This window comes from Gorilla gorilla, chromosome 4 (assembly GCF_029281585.2).
Source record: "Gorilla gorilla gorilla isolate KB3781 chromosome 4, NHGRI_mGorGor1-v2.1_pri, whole genome shotgun sequence".
NCBI lineage: Eukaryota > Metazoa > Chordata > Mammalia > Primates > Hominidae > Gorilla > Gorilla gorilla.
This window is the reverse complement of record NC_073228.2, coordinates 57,398,283-57,423,684: the sequence shown is the minus strand read 5'-3', so window position 1 is coordinate 57,423,684 and position 25,402 is coordinate 57,398,283. Positions and strand designations below refer to the sequence as shown.

Sequence of the window (25,402 nt, the reverse complement as noted above, 5' to 3'; positions counted from 1 at the left end):
TAGGGGAGATAATGAAATATGTGAGCTACTGATAAAGGTATGACTTAAGACTTAGGTTAATTTATTGTTTAATAGAATGTAGTGAAAATTCCTGTTAAGAATTTACTCATGCCTGTAATCCCAGCACTTTGGGAGGCCGAGGTGGATGGATAACTTGATGTCAGGAGTTCCAGACCAGCCTGGCTAACAAGGAAAAACCCTGTCTCTACTAAAATACAAAAATTAGCTGGGCGTGGTAGTGGGTGCCTGTAGTCCCAGCTACTCTGAAGGCTAAGGCAGGAGAATCACTTGAACCTGGGAGGCAAAGGTTGCAGTGAGCCCAAATCGAACCATTGCACTGGAGCCTGGGCCACAGTGAGATTTTGTCTCAAAAAAAAAAAAAAAGAATTTAATGGACTGGGCACGGTGATCCCAACATGTAGTCCCAGCTACTCGGGAGGCTGAGGCGGGAGGATCGCTTGAGCCCAGAAGGCAGATGTTGCAGTGAGTCCCAGCTGGGACTACAGGCATGTGCTACCATGCCCGGCTAATTTTTGTATTTTTATTAGAGACGGAGTTTCGCCACGTTCCCCAGACTGGTCTCGATCTCCTGAGCTCAAGCCATCCACACGCCTCGTCCTCCCAAAGTATTGGGATTACAGGCGTAAGCCACCGTGCCTGGCCAAAAAAAATTTAATATGTGTATGTATAAGAGGCTTTTCAGAGAAATTGGGTGACAGATTCTAAGGAGGTTTTGTTTTAAAATCTTAAGCAAGTTTTAAAGGACATAGCATACCATAGTAAATATCCTAGACAGATTGTAATGGATTTGAGCTATAGTCCTTCTTTGAGGCTCAAGTAATCGTTTCTGTTTACTGGTTTTTCTGTTTGTATATATACATTCATAAATAACTTCAGATTTATTCCAGGTCTTTTATGTGAAGAATTCCTTTCTTCATTTGCCCACTTCACATTTAGTTTACATTATGAATGGACTAAATGATTATAACATTCTTTGAATTTTTGCTAGAAACGCATTGTAAAAACATTGCATAAGGCAAGCTTCAGTATAATTTTTAATTATAACAAGTATTAAAGGAGAAATTTCTATATTCTGTGATGATATTTGTGAGTCCTAGCTCACTTCTTTTAACAAGATCATTCTGTGAATTTCTGGTACAATCTAAAGAGCTATTAGGATCAAGACTATAAATAGTAATTAGCTGGTTGGAAAGATAGCAAATGAGTCTAATTTCCATTAAACTGTACAAGTAGCACGTTTTAGAGATCAGATTTGAACCAGAAGTTTTTCATTATTTTATGTTTATCTGGCTCTTTTTTCTTTTCTTTAATTACATTGATTTGTTTGGTGCTTAGGTCTTTTCTCCTAGATCCATATTTACTATTGTTTGCCAAATACATTATGTCATATTGACCTGATAATAATGAGCAGGTGCCAGCATGTCTTGTCCTGAAGTTGGTGATAAGTATTATTAGTGATGGTGATAAGGAAAAAGATACTCATTTTGAGTACAGAAGGAATATTATTAAAAAATATATGTATATTTATATATTTTTTTCCCCTTGAGACAAGGTCTCTGTCGCTGAGGCTGGAGTGCAGTGGTGAGATCATAGCTCCCTGTAGCCTTGATCTCCTAGGCTCAAGCGATCCACACACCTCAGCCTCCCAAGTAGCTGAGACTACAGGTACATGCCACCATGCCTGAGCCACCGCGCCCGGCCCAAATTCCTATTTATTTATTTATTTATTTGAGATGGACTTATGCTCTGTTGCCCAGGCTGGAGTGCAGTGGCGTGATCTCGGCTTACTGCAACCTCCGCCTCCCAGGTCCAAGCAATTCTCCTGCCTCAGCCTCCCAAGTAGCTCGGATTAAAGGCACGTGCCACCATGCCCAGCTAAATTTTGTATTTTTAGCAGAGACAGGATTTCACCATGTTGGCGAGGCTGGTCTTGAACTCCTGACCTCAAGTGATCCACCTGGCAGCCTCCCAAAGTGCTGGGATTACAGGCGTGAGCTACTATGCCTGGCCCCAAAATTTTAATATATTTAAAGAAGTCTGGTACGTTGGACAAAGTCTTATAGTTTCTCAAATCAGAAAAAGTAGTCTTATTATTTAGTAAAAATGTGACCAGACTGTGCCGTTTTTGTTAGTAGAGCCATTTGTCATCTGGATTACTTCTTCTGGAAATTGGGATGGAAGAGTTAAGGTTGAGGTTGAGACCCACGTTCTTTTATTTATTTATTTATTTATTTATTTATTTTTTTATTTTATTTTATTTTTTTTATTGATCATTCTTGGGTGTTTCTCGCAGAGGGGGATTTGGCAGGGTCACAGGACAATAGTGGAGGGAAGGTCAGCAGATAAACAAGTGAACAAAGTTCTCTGGTTTTCCTAGGCAGAGGACCCTGCGGCCTTCCGCAGTGTTTGTGTCCCTGGGTACTTGAGATTAGGGAGTGGTGATGACTCATAACGACCATGCTGCCTTCAAGCATCTGTTTAACAAAGCACATCTTGCACCGCCCTTAATCCATTCAACCCTGAGTGGATACAGCACATGTTTCAGAGAGCACAGGGTTGGGGTTAAGGTCATATATCAACAGGATCCCAAGGCAGAAGAATTTTTCTTAGTACAGAACAAAGTGAAAAGTCTCCCATGTCTACCTCTTTCTACACAGACACGGCAACCATCCGATTTCTCAATCTTTTCCCCACCTTTCCCCCCTTTCTATTCCACAAAACCGCCATTGTCTTCATGGCTCGTTCTCAATGAGCTGTTGGGTACACCTCCCAGATGGGGTGGTGGCCGGGCAGAGGGGCTCCTCACTTCCCAGTAGGGGCGGCCGGGCAGAGGCGCCCCTCACCTCCCGGACGGGGCGGCTGGCCGGGCGGGGGGCTGACCCCCCCACCTCCCTCCCGGACGGGGCGGCTGGCCGGGCAGAGGGGCTCCTCACTTCCCAGTAGGGGCGTCCGGGCAGAGGCGCCCCTCACCTCCCGGACGGGGCGGCTGGCCGGGCGGGGGGCTGACCCCCCCACCTCCCTCCCAGACGGGGCGGCTGGCCGGGCGGGGGGCTGACCCCCCCCCACCTCCCTCCCGGACGGGGCGGCTGGCCGGGCAGAGGGACTCCTCACTTCCCAGTAGGGGCCGCCGGGCAGAGAAGCCCCTCACTTCCCCAGCGGGGCGGCTGGCCGGGCGGGGGGCTGACCCCCCCACCTCCCTCCCGGATGGGGCAGCTGGCCGGGCAGAGGGGCTCCTCACGTCCCAGTAGGGGCGGCCGGGCAGAGGCGCCCCTCACCTCCCGGACAGGGCGGCTGGCCGGGCGGGGGGCTGATCCCCCCACCTCCCTCCCGGACGGGGCGACTGGCCGGGCGGGGGGCTGACCCCCCCACCTCCCTCCCGGACGAGGTGGCTGCCAGGCGGAGACACTCCTCACTTCCCAGACAGGGTGGCTGCTGGGCAGAGGGGCTCCTCACTTCTCAGACGGGGCGGCCGGGCAGAGACGCTCCTCACATCCCGGACGGGGCGGCAGGGCAGAGGTGCTCCCCACATCTCAGACGATGGGCGGCCGGGCAGAGACGCTCCTCACTTCCCAGATGTGATGGCGGCCGGAAGACGCGCCCCTCACTTCCTAGATGGGATGGCGGCCGGGCAGAGACGCTCCTCACTTTCCAGACTGGGCAGCCAGGCAGAGGGGCTCCTCACATCCCAGACGATGGGCGGCCAGGCGGAGACGCTCCTCACTTCCCAGACGGGGTGGCGGCCGGGCAGAGGCTGCAATCTCGGCACTTTGGGAGGCCAAGGCAGGCAGCTGGGAGGTGGTTGTAGCGAGCCGAGATCACGCCACTGCACTCCAGCCTGGGCGCCATTGAGCACTGAGTTAACGAGACTCCGTCTGCAATCCCGGCACCTCGGGAGGCCGAGGCCGGCAGATCACTCGCGGTTAGGAGCTGGAGACCAGCCCGGCCAACACCGCGAAACTCTGTCTTCACCAAAAACATACGAAAACCAGTCAGGCGTGGCGGCGCGCGCCTGCAATCGCAGGCACTCGGCAGGCTGAGGCAGGAGAATCAGGCAGGGAGGTTGCAGTGAGCTGAGATGGCAGCAGTACCGTCCAGCTTCGGCTCGGCATCAGAGGGAGACCGTGGGGAGAGGGGAGAGGGGAGAGGGGAGAGGGAGATCCACGTTCTTTTGTTTCAACACCAGTTTGATTCTCGTGTCTGAACAGATGTCTCAGTCTTTTGCCTTGTTTTTAACTATAAACTGGCATTATTTGGGAATACTCTTGGGCTAAATCTGGATTGTTGGAAGTAAGAAAGCCACATTTTTTTTTAAATCCAAAAATATAGTTAGATACAATGAATAAGATCTAGTATTTGATAGCACAAAAGGGTGACTACAGTCAACAATAATTTACTGTACATTTAAAAATAACTAAAAGAATGTAATTGAATTGTTTATAATACAAAGAAAGGATAAATGCTTGAGGTGATGGATATCCCATTTACCCTAATGTAATTATTATGCATTGTCTGCCTGTTATCAAAATATCTCATGTACCTATACGCACCTACTACATACCCACAAAACTAAAAATTAAAAAAAAATTCCATGCATAAGTCATGGTTTCCTCTCTAGATGTTTGTTGTGAAAGAATATTGTCCTACTAATTTTGAATTTTTTTTTCTGAAAGAGATTGTTTTTATTGAAAGTTTCATGTCATAGATTGGCAAAATTGTTTTTTCTTTTGACCTTACATTGCTTCAGAATATATGTTTTGGAGTGATTCCAGCTAGAGGCAAGGAAGTTACCAGATTTTCCTGAATGGAAAGTAATTGCAGATATATTTATAAAAAGGTCCAGCTTTAGCTCTTGAAAGCTTTGAGGAGTTACTGTGGATAAAATCACAAAGCCATAATAGGTTCATACTTTTACCCAGTTGCATTTGGCCTTTAGATTTTTGCCCCATTAGCTTGAGGAGTTACATTCTTAGTTTTTCTTGAACCATCAATGGTGGTGATAAAGGAAGATGATACTCATTTTTAGAAATTCTTAAATATAAGTGTTCCTAAAATTAATTGGATGTTCTTAAAATTAATTGGATGCCTTGTTGGATATCTATAACCTGAATGAAGGAATTCTTTTCTCTTGCTATAGGTGCACATTAAAGATCCAGAGTCATGACTGACTCCAAGTATTTCACAACCAATAAAAAAGGTAAGTATGAGAATACAATCAAATCTTCGGAAATTTTCAAAAGTTGTAGTGTAAGATTGCCCCAAGCAGAATGTTGCTGACCTCTTCCTTCAGACATACATGTAGTTGACAATCTCACTGGACATCTACTACTTCTATAGATGAATGTATTCAAGCAAGTTATTAAAGAGTAGGTTTTAAAAGAGAGGGTTGTGATGCACATTATTATGACTTGAAGGTTCTGTTTAGTGAAAGAGACTCCTCTTTGCTGTTTGAGATGATCCATTGGAGATTGGTTAAGTGTGAGGAGGACAAAAGAAGCAGCGTACTTTTTCCCTTTTATTAAATAATTTTTACTTGGAAATAAACATTTTATAACAAAGAATACAATTAAAGCAATACAGATATGTATGTAAAAGGTAAAAATGAAAGTTCTCCCTTCCTGTTCCTATTCCCAAGGGAACTTGGTGTATGTCCTCAAGTCTTTTTCTCTGCATATGAGTGCATATATTAATACATATGATTTAAAATTTTTTTATCTTTAATGAAAAAGCAATCTTGCAAAACAATGAATAGAAATGGGTTATTTTCATATCCGTCCATATATATCTACCATGTTCTTTGTCTAGATGTGTATTTAAAACGGAATCTCTAGAGCTATCTATGGTTTTTAGGTCATAGACGGAATTACTTGAGGGACTTTGCACTTATTAGTCTCATCATCTTTGTTATCAGTAATATAATGCTTGTTTTTACATATGAGTTTGGGTCTAGGAACAAAGGATTCTTCTGGGGAAAGTCCAATCCTTCATCTTTTGTAAAATTGTTCCTAAATAGAATAGATCATTTCTAGAAATGTGGAGGGTCTTCCCATCAAAGACAAACATTTTAGCCCATCTCAGCTTATTGTGCCTGTAGCTTAGCTTGCTTTATTTGTTGCTTAGGATCAGAATTCTGTGCTTTTGTGTTCAGGAGTCCTTACATTTACCAAAGTATTCCAGACATGACGCCAACTACCATTCTTCTTTTTCTCTTGTTGCAGTGAGTTGCTTAATTATGTCAGTTTGTTGTCTGTAGCTTTCAATCTTGGCAACACATTAGAATTGCTCAGCCAGGGAACTTTGAAATAATACTGATGCCTGGGTCTTAACCTCAGCCTGATTTCAGTTGTCCTGGATATGGTCTGGGTGTGAGGGTTTTAAAGGTTCTCCAGGTGGCCAGGCATGGTGGCTCATGCCTGTAATCCCAGCACGTTGGGAGGCTGAGACAGGAGGATTGTTTGAGTGCAGGAGTTTGAGACCAGCCTGGGCAACATGGTAAGACCCTATCTCTATGAAAAAAAATTAAAAAATTAGCCCTGTATGGTGGTGCACACCTGTAGTCCCAGCTATTTGGGAGGCTGAGGTGGGAGGATCACTTGAGTGCAGGAGGTTGAGGCTGCAGTGAGCCGTGATTGTGCCGCTGTACCCCAGCCTAGGCAACAGAGAGAGACCCTGTCTCAAAAGAAAAAAATTAAAAAGAAAGCTCCCCAGATTATTTTAATGTGCAGCCATGATTGAGAACTACTGCTAGCTGCTGACAGTGCTTGGTAGATTTGATTGGGGGGAGGAGGAGGGAGAAAAGATAGGAATTTAATGAAGTTGTAGAATATATGACTTTGCCTCTTTTAGTACCCCTCTTTGGTCCTGCCCAACTTTTTCCTCCTTATTTTTATTACTTACACCTCACAAAAGCCATTAGCCACTTGTCATTCAGTCTCAGCTTTTTCTGATTTTCTTTTGGAAATATGTTTATTTCTTCTTCTGTTAGCATTTTGTGTGCTTTGACGAACAAAATGTATATAATTATATAAAGGGATATAATTACAATTAAATAGTTATAATTTTAAAACTCTCCTAATTCTTCAAACCTACTCTTGAAAAGTGTCCTGGTGACCTTTTTTTAATTCAGGCATTTGTAAAAGTTTGAGACTGCAGATTGAATCACTGCTAATAAACATCATACTTAAAAAAAATTGATAGATTGTGTTCCCTGTACTTCCTGCAACACCCACCAGAACTGCCACTGAAACATATTCTTTAAATTTATGCTTTTGGAATTGGAATAATTTCTGTTACATCCTGCTTTGATTCTATAACACCTGCTGCTGTTCACAATTCAGACTTTCTGAAACCCCGCCGTTTGTCCTTCACTGTTCCCGGAAGTGAATGAGCGGAACTCTTAAGAGCTGGATTTGGCAGGATGGGACATGGTGAAGAGTCCTATGAAGAATGACTCTTTAAAGGGCCCAGCTTTTCTTGCTATGCTACTTTTGTAGCTGTTGATTAAATACAAATTTTGGAACAATTTTTTTGCCTTATTGGCCATGGATATTGAAACGAAAAAGTGCTCTACTTCTGTGTCTTACTAATTTCATCCTTTCCACATAAGGGTTTCAGGCAAATCACGTAGTGTTCTGTCCCCACTATTTCTTTCTTTTTTTTTTTTTTGGAGGAGGGGAGGTCAGGTTTTAATGTCCCAGTCCTCGGGCGCCGTCATCCAGCGCCTGCCAGGCCCGGCGGCCATGTCGCTCACTCGGGTGGCGGCCAGCCTGCCTCATCAGGGCCTTCCGCGGAGGCCGCACCGTCGCCCTCGAGCACCAGCTTCACGTCCAGCTCCAGCTACCCGGTGTAGAAGCCCAAGGCGGCGCACACCCAGAGCGTGCTGGTGGCGAGTACAGCGCCCGCAGCTGCGCCCCCTAGCGTCAGCTGCATGGGCCCCCTCAGCGCTGCCAGGCCCCGCAGGCGCTGCCCCACGCCGTACACAGGCCGCCCAGCAGGAAGAAGCCATATGCTGCTTCGTGATCCATGTCACTCTGCATGAAGGAGATAACCCCGATGCCCGATGCCAGGAGGCCATTGTGGAACCAGGAGAAGAAAGCTGTCTCGTGCGCCTTTCGGAGAGGAGCCTGGCGCCGCACGGTCCAGCTCGGACACAGGTGGCGGCGAAGCCCCGTTGTGGGGGCCGTGGCCGGGGGCGAAGGACCCCTGGGCGCCCCTGCTCCGGGGCCACTGAGGCAGCAGTAGCGACCTCCGGAAGCGGAGACTGTCCCCACTGTTTCTATGCTGGTAAATGAGATCTGGTTGAAAGGAACGACAGGAACAGTCTTGAAGGTGGAGGAAAGTCTTTTGAGGCAGTATGGTAGATGAGCTGGAGGATGTAGATGGAAAGTTGAGGTGGGAGTAGTCAACCTCTTTTTCATGGACTTAGTGGTTTTTTTCCGTTTCTTTTAAACAATATTAGGGTTGTTACTTTCTTTTTTATTTTGGTTCCGGCTTCTTGCAGATAGGTGAGCCTGGAGACCAGGCCTTAAAATAGTGGTTACAGTCCCTGACAGTTTACAGTGCGGAGCCTAAGCAGTCATTCAAGATTGTACCTTTGGAAATGACTCCATTGTGTACCATTCTTGGTTTCGAGATTATTTTTGTTTGATTGAATAGGAAGGGCCTTAAAGCCCACTGATTTATTAAAGTACTGATTAAAATAGTGATTCTCAACATTGGGTGTGCGTTAGAGTCACTTGGTGGAGCTCTTAAAGGTATAAATATGAGTTCTCTTTGACATTATGATTTATTTGGCCCAGAGTGGAGCCTGTACTTTGCTATATTTAGTATTTCTCAGGTAATATTAGTGTGTGGCCAGGGCTGAGAACCTTTGAATTCAAGAGTCAGGAGACACAGTGCTAAGCCCAACTTTGTCACTCACTCTGTGAACTTTGAGCCTCATTTCTTAATCTGTAAAGCCGAGCGTGGGTAAATGAGATAATACGCGCCTGCTCCCTACCTACATTTATGTTCTCCTCCAGACTTTAACATTCTGATGGAAGATCATCCTTCATATACTGTTCTCTCCCCACTGTAGCTAGATATAATGAGATTTGGTTTTTCCCACTCTTGTGGTTCTTGAAGATCTGGATTGCACCTTCCTCTCTGGCCATAATTTAAAAGATTTTTAAAACTTACTGATGGCTTCCTTATCAGTGAGTCAGGTAATATTCTAGGGCTTTGAATTTTATATATTCTATAATTTTAAAATCTTATTTTAGTTGCTGCCCTGCTATCCTGGTATTGGTTATTACATAGTGTAGTATTCTGCTCTAAATCTGTGGCCCTGGAACCTCACCAGTTTGCTGTCATCTCTTGCAGGAGAAATATTTGAACTAAAAGCTGAACTCAACAATGAAAAGAAAGAAAAGAGAAAGGAGGCTGTGAAGAAAGTGATTGCTGCTATGACCGTGGGGAAGGATGTTAGGTAAGAGTAATCACCGTTGCCATTGATCACTTCAGAGGTCCATACCCCATCTTATGGCCTTTACTGCTTTTCCTTTAAAACTATCATAATCATAGAACCTCTAAGAAGGGGTTTGTCCCACTAAAAACATCATTAGGAAGTGCAGTTGCCTTTGTATTAATGCTCTACTTTTTGTTTGTTTGTTTGTTTTGGGGTGTGTGTGTGTTTGTGTTAGAACAGTGAAACGAGTTTGATTTCATTACATTCAGATCTAGCATAACACCTCCTGAGAGCTGGCACAGTTACAAATCTTTTTGCTGAGGTCGTTTTAGAAGATGATAAAAATACACTGAGAAGCATAAGTTCACATGATCTTTAATTGGCCCAAGCCACTGCCCTCAACTTTACAACTGTACATTCAATTGCTGAATTCAAGATGAAAATCAATGTTAACCAAATCCATGTAGTCTTATTTTTTATTTCTGTAATTAAGACCATTTGGAAATAAGTAAGGACTATATGCAGGCCCCTAAGGATTATCCTAAGACCCTTTCGGGGGGTCCGTGAGGTCAAAGCTGTTTTCATAATAATACTTAGATGTTACTTGCCGTTTTCACTATTTGGATGTTTACAGTGATGGTGCAAAGCAGTGGTGGGTAAAACTGCTGGTGCCTCAGCATGAATGAAGGCAGTGGTGCCAACCATAATGGTAGTCATTGTATTCCTTAACACCATGTGCTAAAAAAGAGCAGTTTCACTTAGGAATGTCCTTCATGAGCAGTAAAAATTTGTTTTATTAAAACTTGAACCTTTTTAATATTGTGTTTGATGAAATAGGGATTACCCATAAATCTCTTCTGCTGCATAGCAGTGCAATGGTCGACTTGAGAAAAAACCCTTGTGCAGTTGTTTGAACTGCAAACACCATTTTTATGTGAAAGAATGATTGACAGACAGACTATATTTAATCAGACTTTGGTATTTGGGAAATATTTTATTCAAAAATGAACAAAATGAACCTGTCACTTCAAGGGAAAAAATTGACAATAGACACATTTCAGGTTTTAAAGTAAAAAATTAGAATTTTGGAAAACCTGTATCTCCCATCATAAGCTTGACAGCTTCCTAATGCTTAAAGACTTTTCTGAGGAGATTGGTGGTGAAATTAATGATTGTGATTATTTGCTGTTTTATAATGAAATGTGTCAGCATAGCTCAGTGAACCAATATTTTTCCAAATGACCAGAGCATATGTATATCACAAAATTATGCATGGATAAAAGATCTATTCGAAATAAAGTGTGGAGGCCGGGCGTGGTGGCTCACGGTTGTGATCCCAGTATTTTGGGAGGCCGAGGCAGGCGGATCACTTGAGGGCAGGAGTTCGAGACTAGGCTAGCCAACATGGTGAAATTCTGTCTCTACTAAAAAAAAAAATACAAAAAAATTAGCTGGGCATGGTGGCATGTGCCTGTAATCCCAGCTATTCTAGAGGCTGAGGCAGTAGAATTGCTTGAACTCAGGAGGCGGAGGTTGCAGTGAGCCAGGATTGCGCCACTGCACTCCAGCCTAGGCAACAGAGTAAGACTGTCTCAAAAAACAAAAAACAAAAAAACAAAATAGAATGTAAATGAATGGATTTTAATACAATCAAGTACAAAAAGTTTATCGATATGGCTTCAGATTCTATATTGCAACTAACTTTTAAGAAACTAGAGTGTGTGGACTCAGAAAGAGGAAAACAACCATTTGTCTAGTTTTATTTATTTATCATTATTTTTTTTGAGACAGGGTCTTACTCTGTCACCCATACTGGAGTGTAGTGACGTTATCTTGGCTCACTGCAACCTCCGCCTCCCAGGCTCAAGCGGTTCTCCTGCCTCAGCCTCCCAAGTAGCTGGGATTACAGGCGTGCACCACTACCACCCGGCTAATTTTTGTATTTTTAGTAGAGACGGGGTTTCACCATGTTGGCCAGGCTGGTCTCAAACTCCTGACCTCAAATGATCTACCTGCCTTGGCCTCACAAAACTGCTGGGATTACAGGCATGAGCCACTGTTCCCGGGCTGTCTAGTTTTAGTGTAACATCAAGAATTTCTAGTTATAACAACAACAAAAAAGAAAATAAGGAATATGTAGTTATATGAAAAAGCTATTAAAATATTATTTCCTTTTCTGAGTTATATACATGTATGAAGCTGGATTTTCTTCTTATGTTTCAAAACAACATTCTACAAAAGGTTGAATGCAGGCACTTATGAGAATCTAGCTGTTTTTATTTCAAGTAGATATTAAAGAGTTGCAAAAAAATAAAAAAGCATCACCATCTCATTAATTTAAAAACAGTACATTTTACCTTTAAAATGTTATGAAATGGGTTTATTCTTATTTTAATGGATTAACTTTTTTAAAATTTCTCAGTTTTAATTCCTGACATGGTAAAATATCAATAGGTATATAACCCACATGAACAAAAACTCTTTGGGATGTCAGTAATTTTTAAGAGTATGAAGGGATCCCGAGACCAAAAAGGTGAGGGCTGCTTCCCTAACCAGACGGGGAGCCCGGATAGAAATGGCAGCGTAGGAAATGACTCTGTATCTTCTCTTGCTCCAGGTGCTGCTCTTCTGAGGTGAATTTTTGTTATTTTTCTTTTGTTTGTTAGCACATAAAGCACATTTGGTTTTTAAATTGCTGTCCTGTGACCATCTATCTAAGGAGTTGGCAAACTTTTTTGTAAAGGACAAAATAGTAAGTACATCAGGCTGGCATAGTAAGTACTCTTTGCTTAGCAGGCAAAGAGGCAAAATTGAGTTTGTTAGGTAGGTACTTACATAACAAGAGAGAAGACAAATTTCCACAAATTTTTTATTGAGGATATTCAAAATAAAATAACAGTTAAGTATAATGTTTTGTACCACAGGTGTACTATTAAGTGGGATTCTTTTTGGGGGATGATAACATTTTGTGTAATTAGGATTCATAGTATTTTTCGTCATCAGATTTGTTTTATTTATTTATTGTTTTGAGATGGAGTCTTGCTCCATCGCTCAGGCTGGAGTGCAGTGGCGCAATCTTGGCCCACTGCAGCCTCTGCCTCCCGGGTTCAAAGGATTCTCCTGCCTCAGCCTCCTGAGTAGCTGGTACTGTATATGCGCCTGCCATCACTCCTGGCTGACGCCAAGTGATCCACCTGCCTTGGCCCCCCGAAGTGTTGGGATTACAGGCATGAGCCACCATCCCCAGCCAAGATTCATATAGATGAACACTTAGTTCATCTATAAAAACCACTTTTAGCTCATGGATTGTACAAAAATCCAGCATTGGGCTAGATTTAACCCACAGGCGGTAGTTGCCTATCTGTGATCTGTCTAGTCACTGAAGGGCTGTTTTTGCCAAATAATAAATCTGGATTGAAAACATCAGTACAAACGAATTGGTAAAAATTGTCATAACTCTTTTTTTTTTTTTTTTTGAGACGGAGTTTTGCTCTTGTTGCCCAGGCTGCAGCGCAATGGCGTGATCTTGGCTCGCTGCAACCCCCGACTCCCGGGTTCAAGTGATTATCCTGCCTCTGTCTCCCAAGTAGCTGGGATTACAGGCATGCGCCACCACGCCTGGCTAATTTTGTATTTTTAGTAGAGATGGGGTTTCTGCATGTTGGTCAGGCTGGTCTCAAACTCCCGAAAAATTGTCATAACTCTACAGGGGCTGTTGTGGTTTTGCCAAGCTTATTTCTGTATCCTGCAGAAAAGTTAAAACTCTTGATTTTTTTTTTATATGCTTGCTATTGCTGATACTTTATTATGTACTTAGCACTATACCACTTATCATTATTCAAACAAAAGGCTAGTGGATGTCTGTTTGCCTTCATGACTTTTACTGTCTAGTTGATGAAACCCAAAACTTGAAAAATTAGGGAAAAATAAAATATACTTATATAATTAGGCACTAAAGTGTATATTTTAAAGGCAATACGAGTTCTACCAAAGAGAGATACAGGTTAACAGGAATAGTTGAAGAACCCTTCTTGGAGACGAAATATGAGCTGTACTTAGAAAGATAGTGCAAAGAAATAAAATGGAGATTAGCTATTTGTAGATTGTGATATTTCAGCCTTTCCTGCAAGTAACCTCAAGTGCAGCACTGTCCAGTGGAAATACAGTGTGAACCACATATGTAATTTTAAATTTTCTAGTAGCCATTTTGAAAAAATGAAAAGAAACAGATGAATTAATTTTAGTAATACATTTTATTTGACCCAGTGTATCTAAAATATCCTTTCAGCATGTAATCAACATAAAAATTATTAATGAGATATTTTACATTATATTTTTCATGCTAAGTCTTCAAAATCCAGTGTGTGTTTCACATTTACATCACATCTCAGTTCACACTCGCCACATTGTGTTTAGTAGTCACATGTGACTAGTGGCCACCATATTGGAAAGTTCAGGTTTCTAGTTTATAGGTTGGCACTTAACACTTTTTACTTCTTGCTTGATCTTTGGCTATTAAGTCTTCTTGACCTCGTGTAGATTGCTAGAATTAAACTATTTAGGATCTTGAATTTATTATTGGTTAATGTTTAACATTTACTGGTTATCGTTGTTTTGTGCATGAGCTAGTCTAGGAAATAGAAAACACATTTTTGGAGAGTACTTACTAAATATCTACAGGTGCATGAAACTACCGTAGGTACCATGCATACAAGTGAAACACATAGTTTGCTTTCTAGGACAGAAGTTACTGGTTCGCTGGAGATATGGTGGATTCTTTGACCTGAGTCCAGCTTCCTTTCTGTGAATAATTTCTACTTCTGTACCCTTTTGTGTATATAGGACCATTGTATATACCCTGTGACCAGCTATTTCATTCCCTTTTTTCCCCTTATTTTCCTTGTGGAAATATACCTACATTTGTTTTTTCTTTCTTCTATGCTAGTAGCAAGATGTTTAGCAGTATTAAAAATGTATAAGGTACTTTGATAAAGTATTGTGGGGAAGATTAATTGCTAACTTCCCATGAAGTTACAGTTATCCTATATTGTAAAGATACAGCTTACACTTTAGAATCTGATAAGCTCAACCCTTCCAAGCTAATGATGCTCCTTTAAATTTATTTCCTGTGGCTTATAGGAGAATGGTAAATCATGAAATAACTAGAACTTAGGAAAGGTATAAACTCCTTTTATATTTGATTACTCTCAAATTTTCATTTGTCTGAATATATAATGTTAAAAAAAAATTTCACTAAAAGGGAATCAAGACATCTTGGAGGATGACTGATTCTAGGCCTGGAATTAGAAATGTACAAAATGAGCCTGGATGGAGCATCTTGTCATAAAGGAAAGTATGGAAAATACCAGGTCATATCACAAGGATTCAGGAGCTCAGTTCCCACCGGTCAAGAATGGAAGAATATGAACTTTAAAAAGCATAACTGAAGTGCTTTGAAACTGTAGTAGATGGATATGAAGAATTATTGTTCCTTTTGCCCTGTTGCACTCCTGAAAGCAAGATGATTCACCAGCAGCTCTACTGGAGCCACCCGCGAAAAGTCAGCCAGGGTTCTTGCTATTGTGTCTGCTGAAACTGAGCACAGTCTGATCTGGAAATTCAGCCTCGTTACATGCCACCAGTGTTTCCATCATACGTGAAGGATGTAGATTTCATTAAGTTGGACTAAGTGATCTTCCACGAATGGATTATCTAAGGCACCCACCCAATGAGAGAAACCATGTTACCTTTTTGTACATAAAATAAATATTTTAAAATAATTATTGTTATTTTTTATTTTATTTTTTATTTTTATTTTTGAGATGGGGTCTCTCTCTGTTCCTCAGGCTGGTGTGCAGTGGCATGTTCGTGGCTCACTGCAGCCACCGCATCCCAGGCTCAAGTGATCCTCCCACCTCAGCTTCCTGAGTAGCTGGGACCACAGGCGCACACCACCATGCCTGGCTAATTTTTAAAATTATTCATAGAGACGAGGTCTCACTATGTTGCCCAGGCTGGTCTCACACTCCTAGGCTCAAGCAGTCCTCCCACCACGGCCTCCCAAAGTGCTTGGATTACAGATGTGAGCCACTGAGCCTGGCTTTTTTGTTTTTGTTTTTGTGTGGTTTTTTGGACGTGATAAAGGTACTGGAAAAAAAAAAAAGACACCTGCCTGTGCGTGGTGGCTCACATCTGTAATCCCAGCACTTTGGGAGGCCAAGGCGGGTGGATCACCTGAGGTCAGGAGTTCGGGACTCGCCTGGCTAACATGGTGAAACCCCATCTCTACTAAAAATATAAAAATTAGCCGGGAGTGGTGGCGCACGCCTGTAATCTCAGCTACTTAGGAGGCTGACGCATTAGAATTGCTTGAACTGGGGAGGCGGTGGTTGCAGGAAGCAAAGATGGTGCCACTGAACTCCAGCCTGGGCAACAGAGTGAGACTCTGTCTCAAAAAGAAAAAAAAGGATTCTTAAGATACACATTAAAATATTATAGATGAAGCTGGGCACAGTGGCTTATGCATGTAATCCCAGCACTGGGATTAACATTTTTCATAATAAAAAGCTTTTTCTAAAACTATAGAGACCTTGTTGAGAACAGCACTACAATTTTTTTCTTGTTTTTTTTGGATGGGGACAAGGTCTCACTCTGTCATCCAGGCTAGAGTGCAGTGACGTGATCATGGCTCACTGCAGTCTCGACCTCCTGGTTCAGCCTCCTGAGTAGCTAAGACTACAGGTGTGCACCACCACACCTAGCTTTTTAAAACTAATTTTTGTAGAGAGGATCTCGCCATGTTGTCCAGGCTGGCCTTGAACACCTGGTCTCAAGTGATCCTTACACCCCAGCCTCCCAAAGTTCTGGGATTGCATACCTGAGCCACCATGTCTGGCCTACAGTTTCTTTTCTTTTCTCTTTTCTTTTCTTTTCTTTCTTTTTTTTTTTCCTTTTTTTTTAGACGCAGGAGTCTTGCTCTTGTTGCCCAGGCTGGAGTGCAATGGCGTGATCTCAGCTCACCGCAAACTCTGCCTCCCAGGTTCAAGCGATTCTCCTGTCTCAGCCTCCTGAGTAGCTGGGATTACAGACATGCACCACCATGCCTGGCTTTTTTTTGTATTTTTAGTAGAGACGGGGTTTCTCTATGTTGGTCAGGCTAGTCTCAAACTCCCGACCTCAGGTGATCCGCCTGCCTTGGCCTCCCAGAGTGCTGGGATTATAGGCGTGAGCCACCGTGCCCAGCCAGTTTCTTTAGTAATTTATTTCTGTGACAGTTACCACTGTGGGGACATTTGTTCTTGCATCAAATCACTGTTAGTTAAGGCTATTCATGTTCTGTCCAACAGCTTGGCACCAACACCTGCTTACTTTCCTTTTCTCTTTTACCCTCTCTTCTCAGTTCTCTCTTTCCAGACGTAGTGAACTGTATGCAGACTGACAATCTGGAACTAAAGAAGCTTGTGTATCTCTACTTGATGAACTACGCCAAGAGTCAGCCAGACATGGCCATCATGGCTGTAAACAGCTTTGTGAAGGTAACTTTTCCCAAGGCCTCAATAACAGAGTTTGAATTGCAAATAAGTAACCTCTGTTCACAAGGAAGGAGTGTAGGGAAGTGTTGGCAATGACTAGGAATGTTCATGTTTTAAGCATTCTGTATACCAGTGTGTGTCATCCAGGGAAATTCAAACCATGTGCTGAGCTTTCTGTTAGTGGGGCTTGGTGCATCCTTGCCAGATGGGTAGAAGAAAACCTGGTGAAACCCCACTGTTTTACCTTCTGAGGCTGACAAAGGTGGACATATCATTGTACTATCAGTAATTGGGGGCTTTACCTATTTTATCTTTGTAGAAATTATGCTTATGAGTCAGCAGTAGTGGAGACTGCCGGAGTTTCTACTTTCATTTCATTTAATACGTCTTACATCATTTGATTTTTTTTTTTTTTTTTTTTTGATACAGAGTCTCACTCTGTCACCGAGGCTGGAGTGCAGTGGCACGATCTTGGCTCACTGCAACCTCTGCCTCCCAGGTTCAAGTGATTCTCCTGCCTCAGTCTCCCAAGTAGCTGGGATTACAGGTGACCATCACCATGCCCAACTTATTTTTGTATTTTTAGTAGAGACAGGGTTTCACCATGTTGGTCAGGCTGATCTCGTGCTCCTAACTTCAAGTGATCCACCCACCTCAGCCTCACAAAGTGCTGGGGTTACGGACACAAGCCACCACTCCCGGCGTGATTAATTTTTTTAATGGAAAATTTTAAACATATTCAAGAAAAAGGACTAGTATAATAAATTCCTAAATATCCGTCTTGCAGTTTTAACAGTTACCGACACATAACCACTCTTGTTTGTAATCCTCATATGTATTTTCTGACCTCCAACCCCCTCCCCTGCCGGATAATTTTAAAGAAATCCTGAACATCATTTATTAAATAGTTTTGTCTTTATATTTGTCAAGATAAGATCTTTTATTTAAACACAACCACAGTATCATCATGTCTTTAAAAATGGACAAAATATTTTCTTATTATTGAATATCCGGTCAAATCTTTCCTATCATAGATTTAAAGAAAATAATAATGGGATCATTCCCATTAATTTTTTTTTTTTTTTTTGGTGACAGAATTTCACTCTTGTTGCCCGGGCTGGAGTGCAGTGGCGCAATCTCAGCTCACCACAACCTCCGCCTCCCGGGCTCAAGTGATTCTCCTGCCTCATCCTCCCGAGTAGCTGGGATTACAGGCATGCGCCACCACACCTGGCTAATTTTGTATTTTTAGTAGAGATGGGGTTTCACCATATTGGCCAGGCTGGTCTCGAACTCCTGACCTCAGGTGATCCGCCCGCCTTGGCCTCTCAAAGTGCTGGGATTACAGGCGTGAGCCACCATGTCCAGCCTAATATTTTTTTAATAGTTGTTTTTTCTCTGTTTGGAACTTAGTGTACATTAAAAAAAAAACAGCATTTCTAAAATTAGCTTCTATTTAAAATGTTTTGAAAAATAAACAATATGCTTTCTTCTTTCTCATGAACTTTTTGTTCTTTTCCTGTGTTTAGCTACATTATAGAGTCAGAACGTAACAGTTTGTTCTCCATGACTGGTGGTTCATAGGGGAATATATCATTGGGAAGAATTTAGTTTACATTTTTTGGAAGTTAGAGTTGTGCATAGATTTACATGGGCTTAAAGACATTTTTTAGTGTAAGGCAGTTTAAAAGAGTGTTCTTTCTCTATATTCTATTTACTATATTTGGAAGCACTTGCTAGTAAAAGAGAATGTATGTTAGCCAAGAGCTCAGAGGGCCTTCTCTGCTGCTTAACTCCAGGTACTTACTTCAAGCCCAGACCAGCTCCTGTGCTCCCCTTTGTTTTCTTGGCTGCAGGCCACAGAAATCTAGGTCTCTTTTCTATTTGATGTTTAGGAACTCACTGTGGAGTAGGGCACGGTCTTTACAGTTCCTCTTTTTTTTTTTTTTTTCCTGTGCCGGAATACAAGCCCAAAAGCTTTTCCTGTTTTTAGGGTAGATCCTAATGGCTGTGGGATGGTACGAACTCCCTAAACCTCTGCCTGGCACTGGAGTGAATCCTGCTGAGGTGTTTCTCATTTTGTATTTAAAACAGTTAAATGACTTCTTCACCTAAACTCTTAAATAGGGCAGCTAAGATTTGTACTTAGGAAAGGAATAGCATGGAAGATTGGAGCTCATGTAGAATGTATCTGGAAGCTTAAATTAATGAGGTAATTCTTTAGCAGCTTACATAAACTGGACTGTTTACTTTTAGCCACCATGTATATCTACAGTTGTCGGTGATTGTTTTCTGCAGGACTGTGAAGATCCTAATCCTTTGATTCGAGCCTTGGCAGTCAGAACCATGGGGTGCATCCGGGTAGACAAAATTACAGAATATCTCTGTGAGCCGCTCCGCAAGTGCTTGAAGGATGAGGATCCCTATGTTCGGAAAACAGCAGCAGTCTGCGTGGCAAAACTCCATGATATCAATGCCCAAATGGTGGAAGATCAGGGATTTCTGGATTCTCTACGGGATCTCATAGCAGATTCAAATCCAATGGTAATAAGCTTCTGCTTTTATAAAGAGAGCAGTATTTAAAATGAGTCCCTTGTTAAAGCATGTTTAATATAAACCTTGTCTTTGGAATACTGGGTTATGGGGTAGCTATGGGAAACATGACTTTGTGTGTCTCACAGATTGTATATTTCATGTCCTAGGTGTTTTTGAGGTGAGAACCAAGTACTAAAATGCAGGGATCTTAAAGCAGATCTTTGTATTGTACTTACGCTCATATTTGCCCATATTGCCCATGATGAAAACTTTCATCATTTTCTTCAGGAGGTTTGGCCATAAATTTATATATATTTAAGATTATTTTCTTCAGATCAATATTTGTGGTATTTTCTGGTGGTGTGGGACTAGAAACTGAATGAAAATGATCTTTATTACCTAATTATTATCATGCATTTCTCTATAGGGGAATTTCTAGGGCAAGATTATTTTTAGCCAACTTGGTTATGTTGTAAATGTTTAGCAGCCAGAACATAGCTTAACACCTTAAAGTTTTGGGACCTTTTCCTTATTGACATTTTAAACTTTGCTTATATAATGAAGAAGGTCAAGTCCCAAGTGATGTGTTTGACTCCAGTAATAACTAAAGCTCATTTGAATTGGGTACTAATGGAATATATTGGATGGGTCATTAAATATTGTTGCCAGGAAGATGGAGGAAACTAGCCACTTTCTTTAAAGTGCTACCTTTTTGGTCTAATGCAATGTTTACTGAAAGGTGCATAACACTAAGAGTTAATCAGTGGATAACCTTTGAATATTCCCTTTTAAAAATTATTTATCTATCTATTTATTTATTTTTTACAGATAGGATCTTGCTCTGTGGCCAAGCTGGAGTGCAGTGGTGCAGTCATAGCTCACTGTAACTTTGAACTCCTGGGTTCAAGCACTCCTTCTACCTCAGTCTCCTGAGCAGCTAGGACTGCAGGCACATGCCACCACATCCAGCTAATTTTTTTTTTTTTTTTTGAGACAGAGTCTTGTCTTGTCGCCCAGGCTGGAGTGCAGTGGCGTGATCTCAGCTCACTGCAAGCTTCACCTTCCAGGTTCATGCCATTGTCCTGCCTCAGCCTTTTGAGTAGCTGGGACTACAGGTGCCTGCCACCACGCCTGGCTAATTTTTTGTATTTTTTAGTAGAGATGGGGTTTCACCATGTTAGCCAGGATGGTCTTGATCTCCTGACCTCGTGATCCACCTGACATGGCCTCCCAAAGTGCTGGGATTACATGTGTGAGCCACCGCACCCGGCCTTATTTTTTATGGAGATGGGGTCTTGCTATGTTGCCCAGGTTGGTCATGAATTCCTGGCCTCGAGCAATCCTCCCACCTTGGCCTTCCTCAGTGAATTACTGTGCTTGGCCTGAATATTTTCTTAGTGAACTTTAAATGGAGAATTAGAATTTGGCTGGACATAGATGCTGTCTCTCATTTGTAAATTACCTGTTCACATCTCTGCTTTGACATTTTGTTTGGTTCATTTTATTTTACAGGTAGCCTTGGCTTCTGTTTATTATCCTTCAAGATTAGTATTAAATCCACAGGATGAAGCAAGTCATAATTTTTTAAGGTTTTTGTGGTACTAACTACCATTAGAAATCTTTCAACCTAGGCATAAGGGTGGGCGTCGGTGTGGGTGTGGAAGTGCAGATGCTTTAACCATGACTTCTGACAGAGCATCACCACCAGTACTAGAAGATTCAACCCTGCCTTTTATTTCCCCTAAGTAACACCATATGGTACCTTTTATTTTTTTTTATTTTTTATTTTTTTTTGAGATGGAGTGTCACTCTGTCGCCCAGTCTGTAGTGCAATGGCATGATCTCGGCTCACTGCAACCTCTACCTTCTGGGTTCAAGCGATTCTCCTCTTGCCTCAGCCTCCCGAGTAACTGGGATTACAGGCGCCCACTACCATGCCCGGGTAATTTTTGTATTTTTAGTAGAGACGACGTTGCACCATGTTGGCCAGGCTGGTCTCAAACTCTTGACTCAGGTGATGCACCTGCCTTGACCTCCCAAAGTGCTGGGATTACAGGCGTGAGCCATCACACCCAGCCCCCTTTTTAAAAATTACATAAAGAAATTAGTTGGCTAGGCATGTTGGCTCATATGCCTATAATCCTAGCACTTTGGGAGGCTGAGGCAGAAGGATCACTTGAAGCCAAGAGTTTGAGACCAGCCTGGGCAACAAAGTGAGACCCTGTCTCTACAAAAATTTTTTAAAAAAATTCGGTGGGGCCAGGTGCAGTGGCTCATGCCTGTAATCCCAGCACTTTGGGAGGCCGAGGTGGGTGGATCACGAAGTCAGGAAATCAGGACCATCCTGGCTAACACGGTGAAACCCCGTCTCTACTAAAAATACAAAAAATTAGCCGGGCGTGGTGGCAGGCGCCTATCGTCCCAGCTACTTGGGAGGCCGAGGCAGGAGAATGGTGTGAACCCAGGAGGCGGAGCTTGCAGTGAGCCGAGGTCGTGCCGCTGCATTCCAGCCTGGGTGACAGAGCAAGACTCTTGTCTCAAAAAAAAAAAAAATTTTTGTTGGACGTGGTGGTGCATGCCTGTAATTCCAGCTACTTGGGAGGCCGAGGTGGGAGAATCCCTTGAGCCCAAGAGTTTAAGGCTGTAGTGAGCTATGATTGCACCACTGCATTATAGCCTGAGTGACAAAGACAGACCCTGCCTCAAAAATATAGAAAAATAAATATTGTCTAAAGTTAGTAGTATCTACTTTACAGAATGTTTAGCTGGCACCAACTTGTGTTTTTGGCATTGCTTTTGATTCACTGTTATTCTGAGCAACTATCTATAATTCTCTACCTGAGGACAGATGAGATGAAAAGTGTTTGTGCTGCAACCATCAGCCAGGTGGGCAGAATATCATGTACCCCGTGGAAACTTATTAAATATTCAGTGGTGCTAAGAATATGGAATGACTCAAAGGGAAAATGAGTTCTAACTTACAGGCGACTCCAGTTTGAGGCAGCATCTCTATGCTAATGTAAATTCTTTAATGCAGAACCTATACAGTTAGATGGTCAGGGATAAGGCCTAAGGGATGTTTAGCAGTAAAGTCATTTGTGTGTGTGTGTGTGTGTGTGTGTATATATGCGCGCGCGCGCATGCGCACACACACTCAAGTAGCACATTTAGAGATCTTTATCCAGATAAACCGAGAAGAATAAAATGATTCTGGAACAAGCTTAGTTTGTCCGATTTATTCAAAGTTTACATTGCAAAGGAGAGAGCTAGTTTTCATCTAGTCCATAAGATCAGGTGGCATACGTATGCTATTTATGTATTTGTGTTTTTTATTGTGGGAATCTTCAAACATTCAAAATTAGGACAAATAAATGAATACAATAAATAAAATGAATTCATTTATCATCACTAGATTCGCTAGTCATCAATACATGCCAATCTTGTTTTACTTATTTTCTTTCCCCATCCCCTAGCTATATAAAATTTAAGCAGGCAGCACATGAATAGGTCTCTATTTGAATTTAGTATATCATAATATTATAGTAAACTGTATAGTGTTCTTAATTTTTAACCTGTTTTTACTACAACAAATCAAAACGTGACTTGGGGAGATTTTCATAAATATTTTTGAGGATACTTTTAGAGAAAATTTAAAGCTACTTGGTAGATTTTTGAGAAACAGTTTCAGGAATACCTCATATTTTGTTGTCTCTTTATTTATAGATTTTCCTAGAGCAGGGTGTCAGCATTAGATAGCAAATTATTGGACCAACTGCTCTCTGAATAGATCTTTGCTGTTTTGTCAGAACTCAGTAGCAGAACTTTTCTGATATTGTTTGACTTAGCCTAAAGAGGTGCCTGGAGTGTAAAATTTAAGAAGACACTCATTCTCAGGTGCGAACTCTGTACCTCACAAGCCTGAGAACAGAGTGCCTCCTTAGTTTTGTGCCTGGAGTGCCTCACTTGCCTTACTCTTGTCCTGGCCTTGTTACACATACTCATATTAAAATCATTTTTTGAGCTCTTCATTCTTGTTTTAGTGAAGAACTGAAAAGCTTGGGCTTAAGAGGTAGCCAACACACATAGATACATACCTATTTTTTATTTTGAATTTATACTTTTCATCTCAACTGTATTCCCTACTTATTACCTTAGAGTATTACAACTGTCATTAGAACACTTAAATTTAAGTGCCTTCTATGCCATGCACAGTGGTAGATGCTTTTACTTACAATGTTTCACTTAGTTCTCACATCTCTCCTTAAAGCAGAGGTTATTCCATGTTACAGGTCAAGAAATGTTTACTCAGACTGAAGAACTCTTCCTAAAGTCATGCAGCTAGTAGTAATGTAGCTAGGATCCCAACCTAGTTCTGAGTCCCAGACTCCATTGCTGGTTACTACCTTCATGGATGAATGTATACCAGAGAATTTAGGCCAGGTGTGGTGGCTCACACCTGTCATCCCAGCAGTTTGGGAGGCTGAGGAGGGTGGATCACCTGAGGTCATTTAAATGTGTATGTGCACACACACATACACACACACACACACACACACACAGAACTGCTTCATTTTCTCAAAGTGTTTACGTTTGAATACATAAAGACTGAGTTATCTGAACACTGCTTCATTTTCTCAAAGTGTTTACGTTTGAATACATAAAGACTGAGTTATCTGAACACTGCTTCATTATAGAAATCTCAAAAAAGAAAAAAAATGAAAGATACAAAAAAAAAAAAAAGAAATATCAATCCTCTTATTCCAGTGATGGATATGAGTCCTTATTTTACTGCTCTTGAGGAGTGATTTTGTTCCACTTTTTCAGAGGCTGCTCCACATGGTGGCAGCACTGCACCAGCACATATTAGATTCTCTTAGAAAAGAAAAGAATGAATGCTTCCAGGGGGTTGTGCCTTAGTAGTTTTCTTGTAGCTCACTTCAGAAGGGCATCCTAGATTTGAAAGCACTAGAATATCTGCAGAAATGACTTTGAAATCTTCTAATATGAGAGATAAATGTTGGTCGAGGGCTGAAAATTCTTGGTGTTATATTGACCTCAAGTCTGGTTCCTAGTGACACTGTGCCTTGCTGCAGGTAACAAAGCTTTACCATAGTTTTGTTTCCTGTCTTTTGCAGAGAATCACATACATCTAACTTTCCTGCAGTTGTTTTACCATTTATAGTTTAGTTGAAGCTAACTTTTGATGAAATACTAGTTAAGAGAGAAAAGATGAATTTAGAAGTAAAAAAATCTCACTCTATTAAGTCCTAGCTTTATGTTCATGTCGTTTAACTTACCCAAGTCTGTTTCCTTTCCTGGAAGATGAAGGCTACTATCTTAGAGAGTTGTTTGGATTATTAATTGAGCTTTTGCATGAAAAGTGCCCTGTAAAGTGCTTGGCTTATGGGAGCTCATAAGTGGTGGCTGCTACTGTAATTATGAAGTAGGTATTAGGCAGAGGTTAACATTATTGCTACAATATTAATTTAAAAGGTTCTGATTCCTTCAATATTTGTATGGACTATCTGTTCCGAGGGAATTAGAGTTAAACTTGTCATCAGATGTGGACTTTATTAGTTCATTATTTTGAAGGTAAACCTCCATCCAGAATAAGGAAACATTTTAGAGCTATAGGGAAATAGCTTTTGTGGTTTTTTTTACAAATGTCACAAGTATATATTTGCAAGAAAATGTGTATCTTTTTGGTATGTGACTTGTTTTATTGAGATACGCACTTTTGAATGAATGATAGTATTCTCTAGCTTCGTTACTATGGTTTTCTTTTTTGCTCTCAGAGGCATTTAGGGGTATTCAAACCTCAGTTAACTTACGTATATTAGAATTTGCAACTCCAGAGATGCTCTTGACAGCC

General features: G+C 41.6%; 1 protein-coding gene and 1 pseudogene across 11 annotated transcripts in view; one reads left to right on the top strand and one right to left on the bottom strand.

The window, feature by feature from the left end:
• AP2B1 (adaptor related protein complex 2 subunit beta 1) overlaps positions 1-25,402 on the top strand; it is a 141,732-nt gene that overhangs the window by 3,840 nt on the left and 112,490 nt on the right. For all 11 annotated transcript variants that reach the window (XM_055388444.2, XM_055388441.2, XM_019027218.4 and 8 more), the window contains exons 2-5: positions 5,156-5,215; positions 9,379-9,484; positions 16,863-16,998; positions 19,294-19,539. In XM_055388444.2, the coding sequence (XP_055244419.1) occupies positions 5,179-5,215; positions 9,379-9,484; positions 16,863-16,998; positions 19,294-19,539 (525 nt within the window). In that variant the 5' untranslated portion in view covers positions 5,156-5,178. The remainder of the gene's footprint in view (positions 1-5,155; positions 5,216-9,378; positions 9,485-16,862; positions 16,999-19,293; positions 19,540-25,402) is intronic.
• LOC134758418 (transmembrane protein 160-like) lies at positions 7,765-8,637 on the bottom strand (annotated as a pseudogene).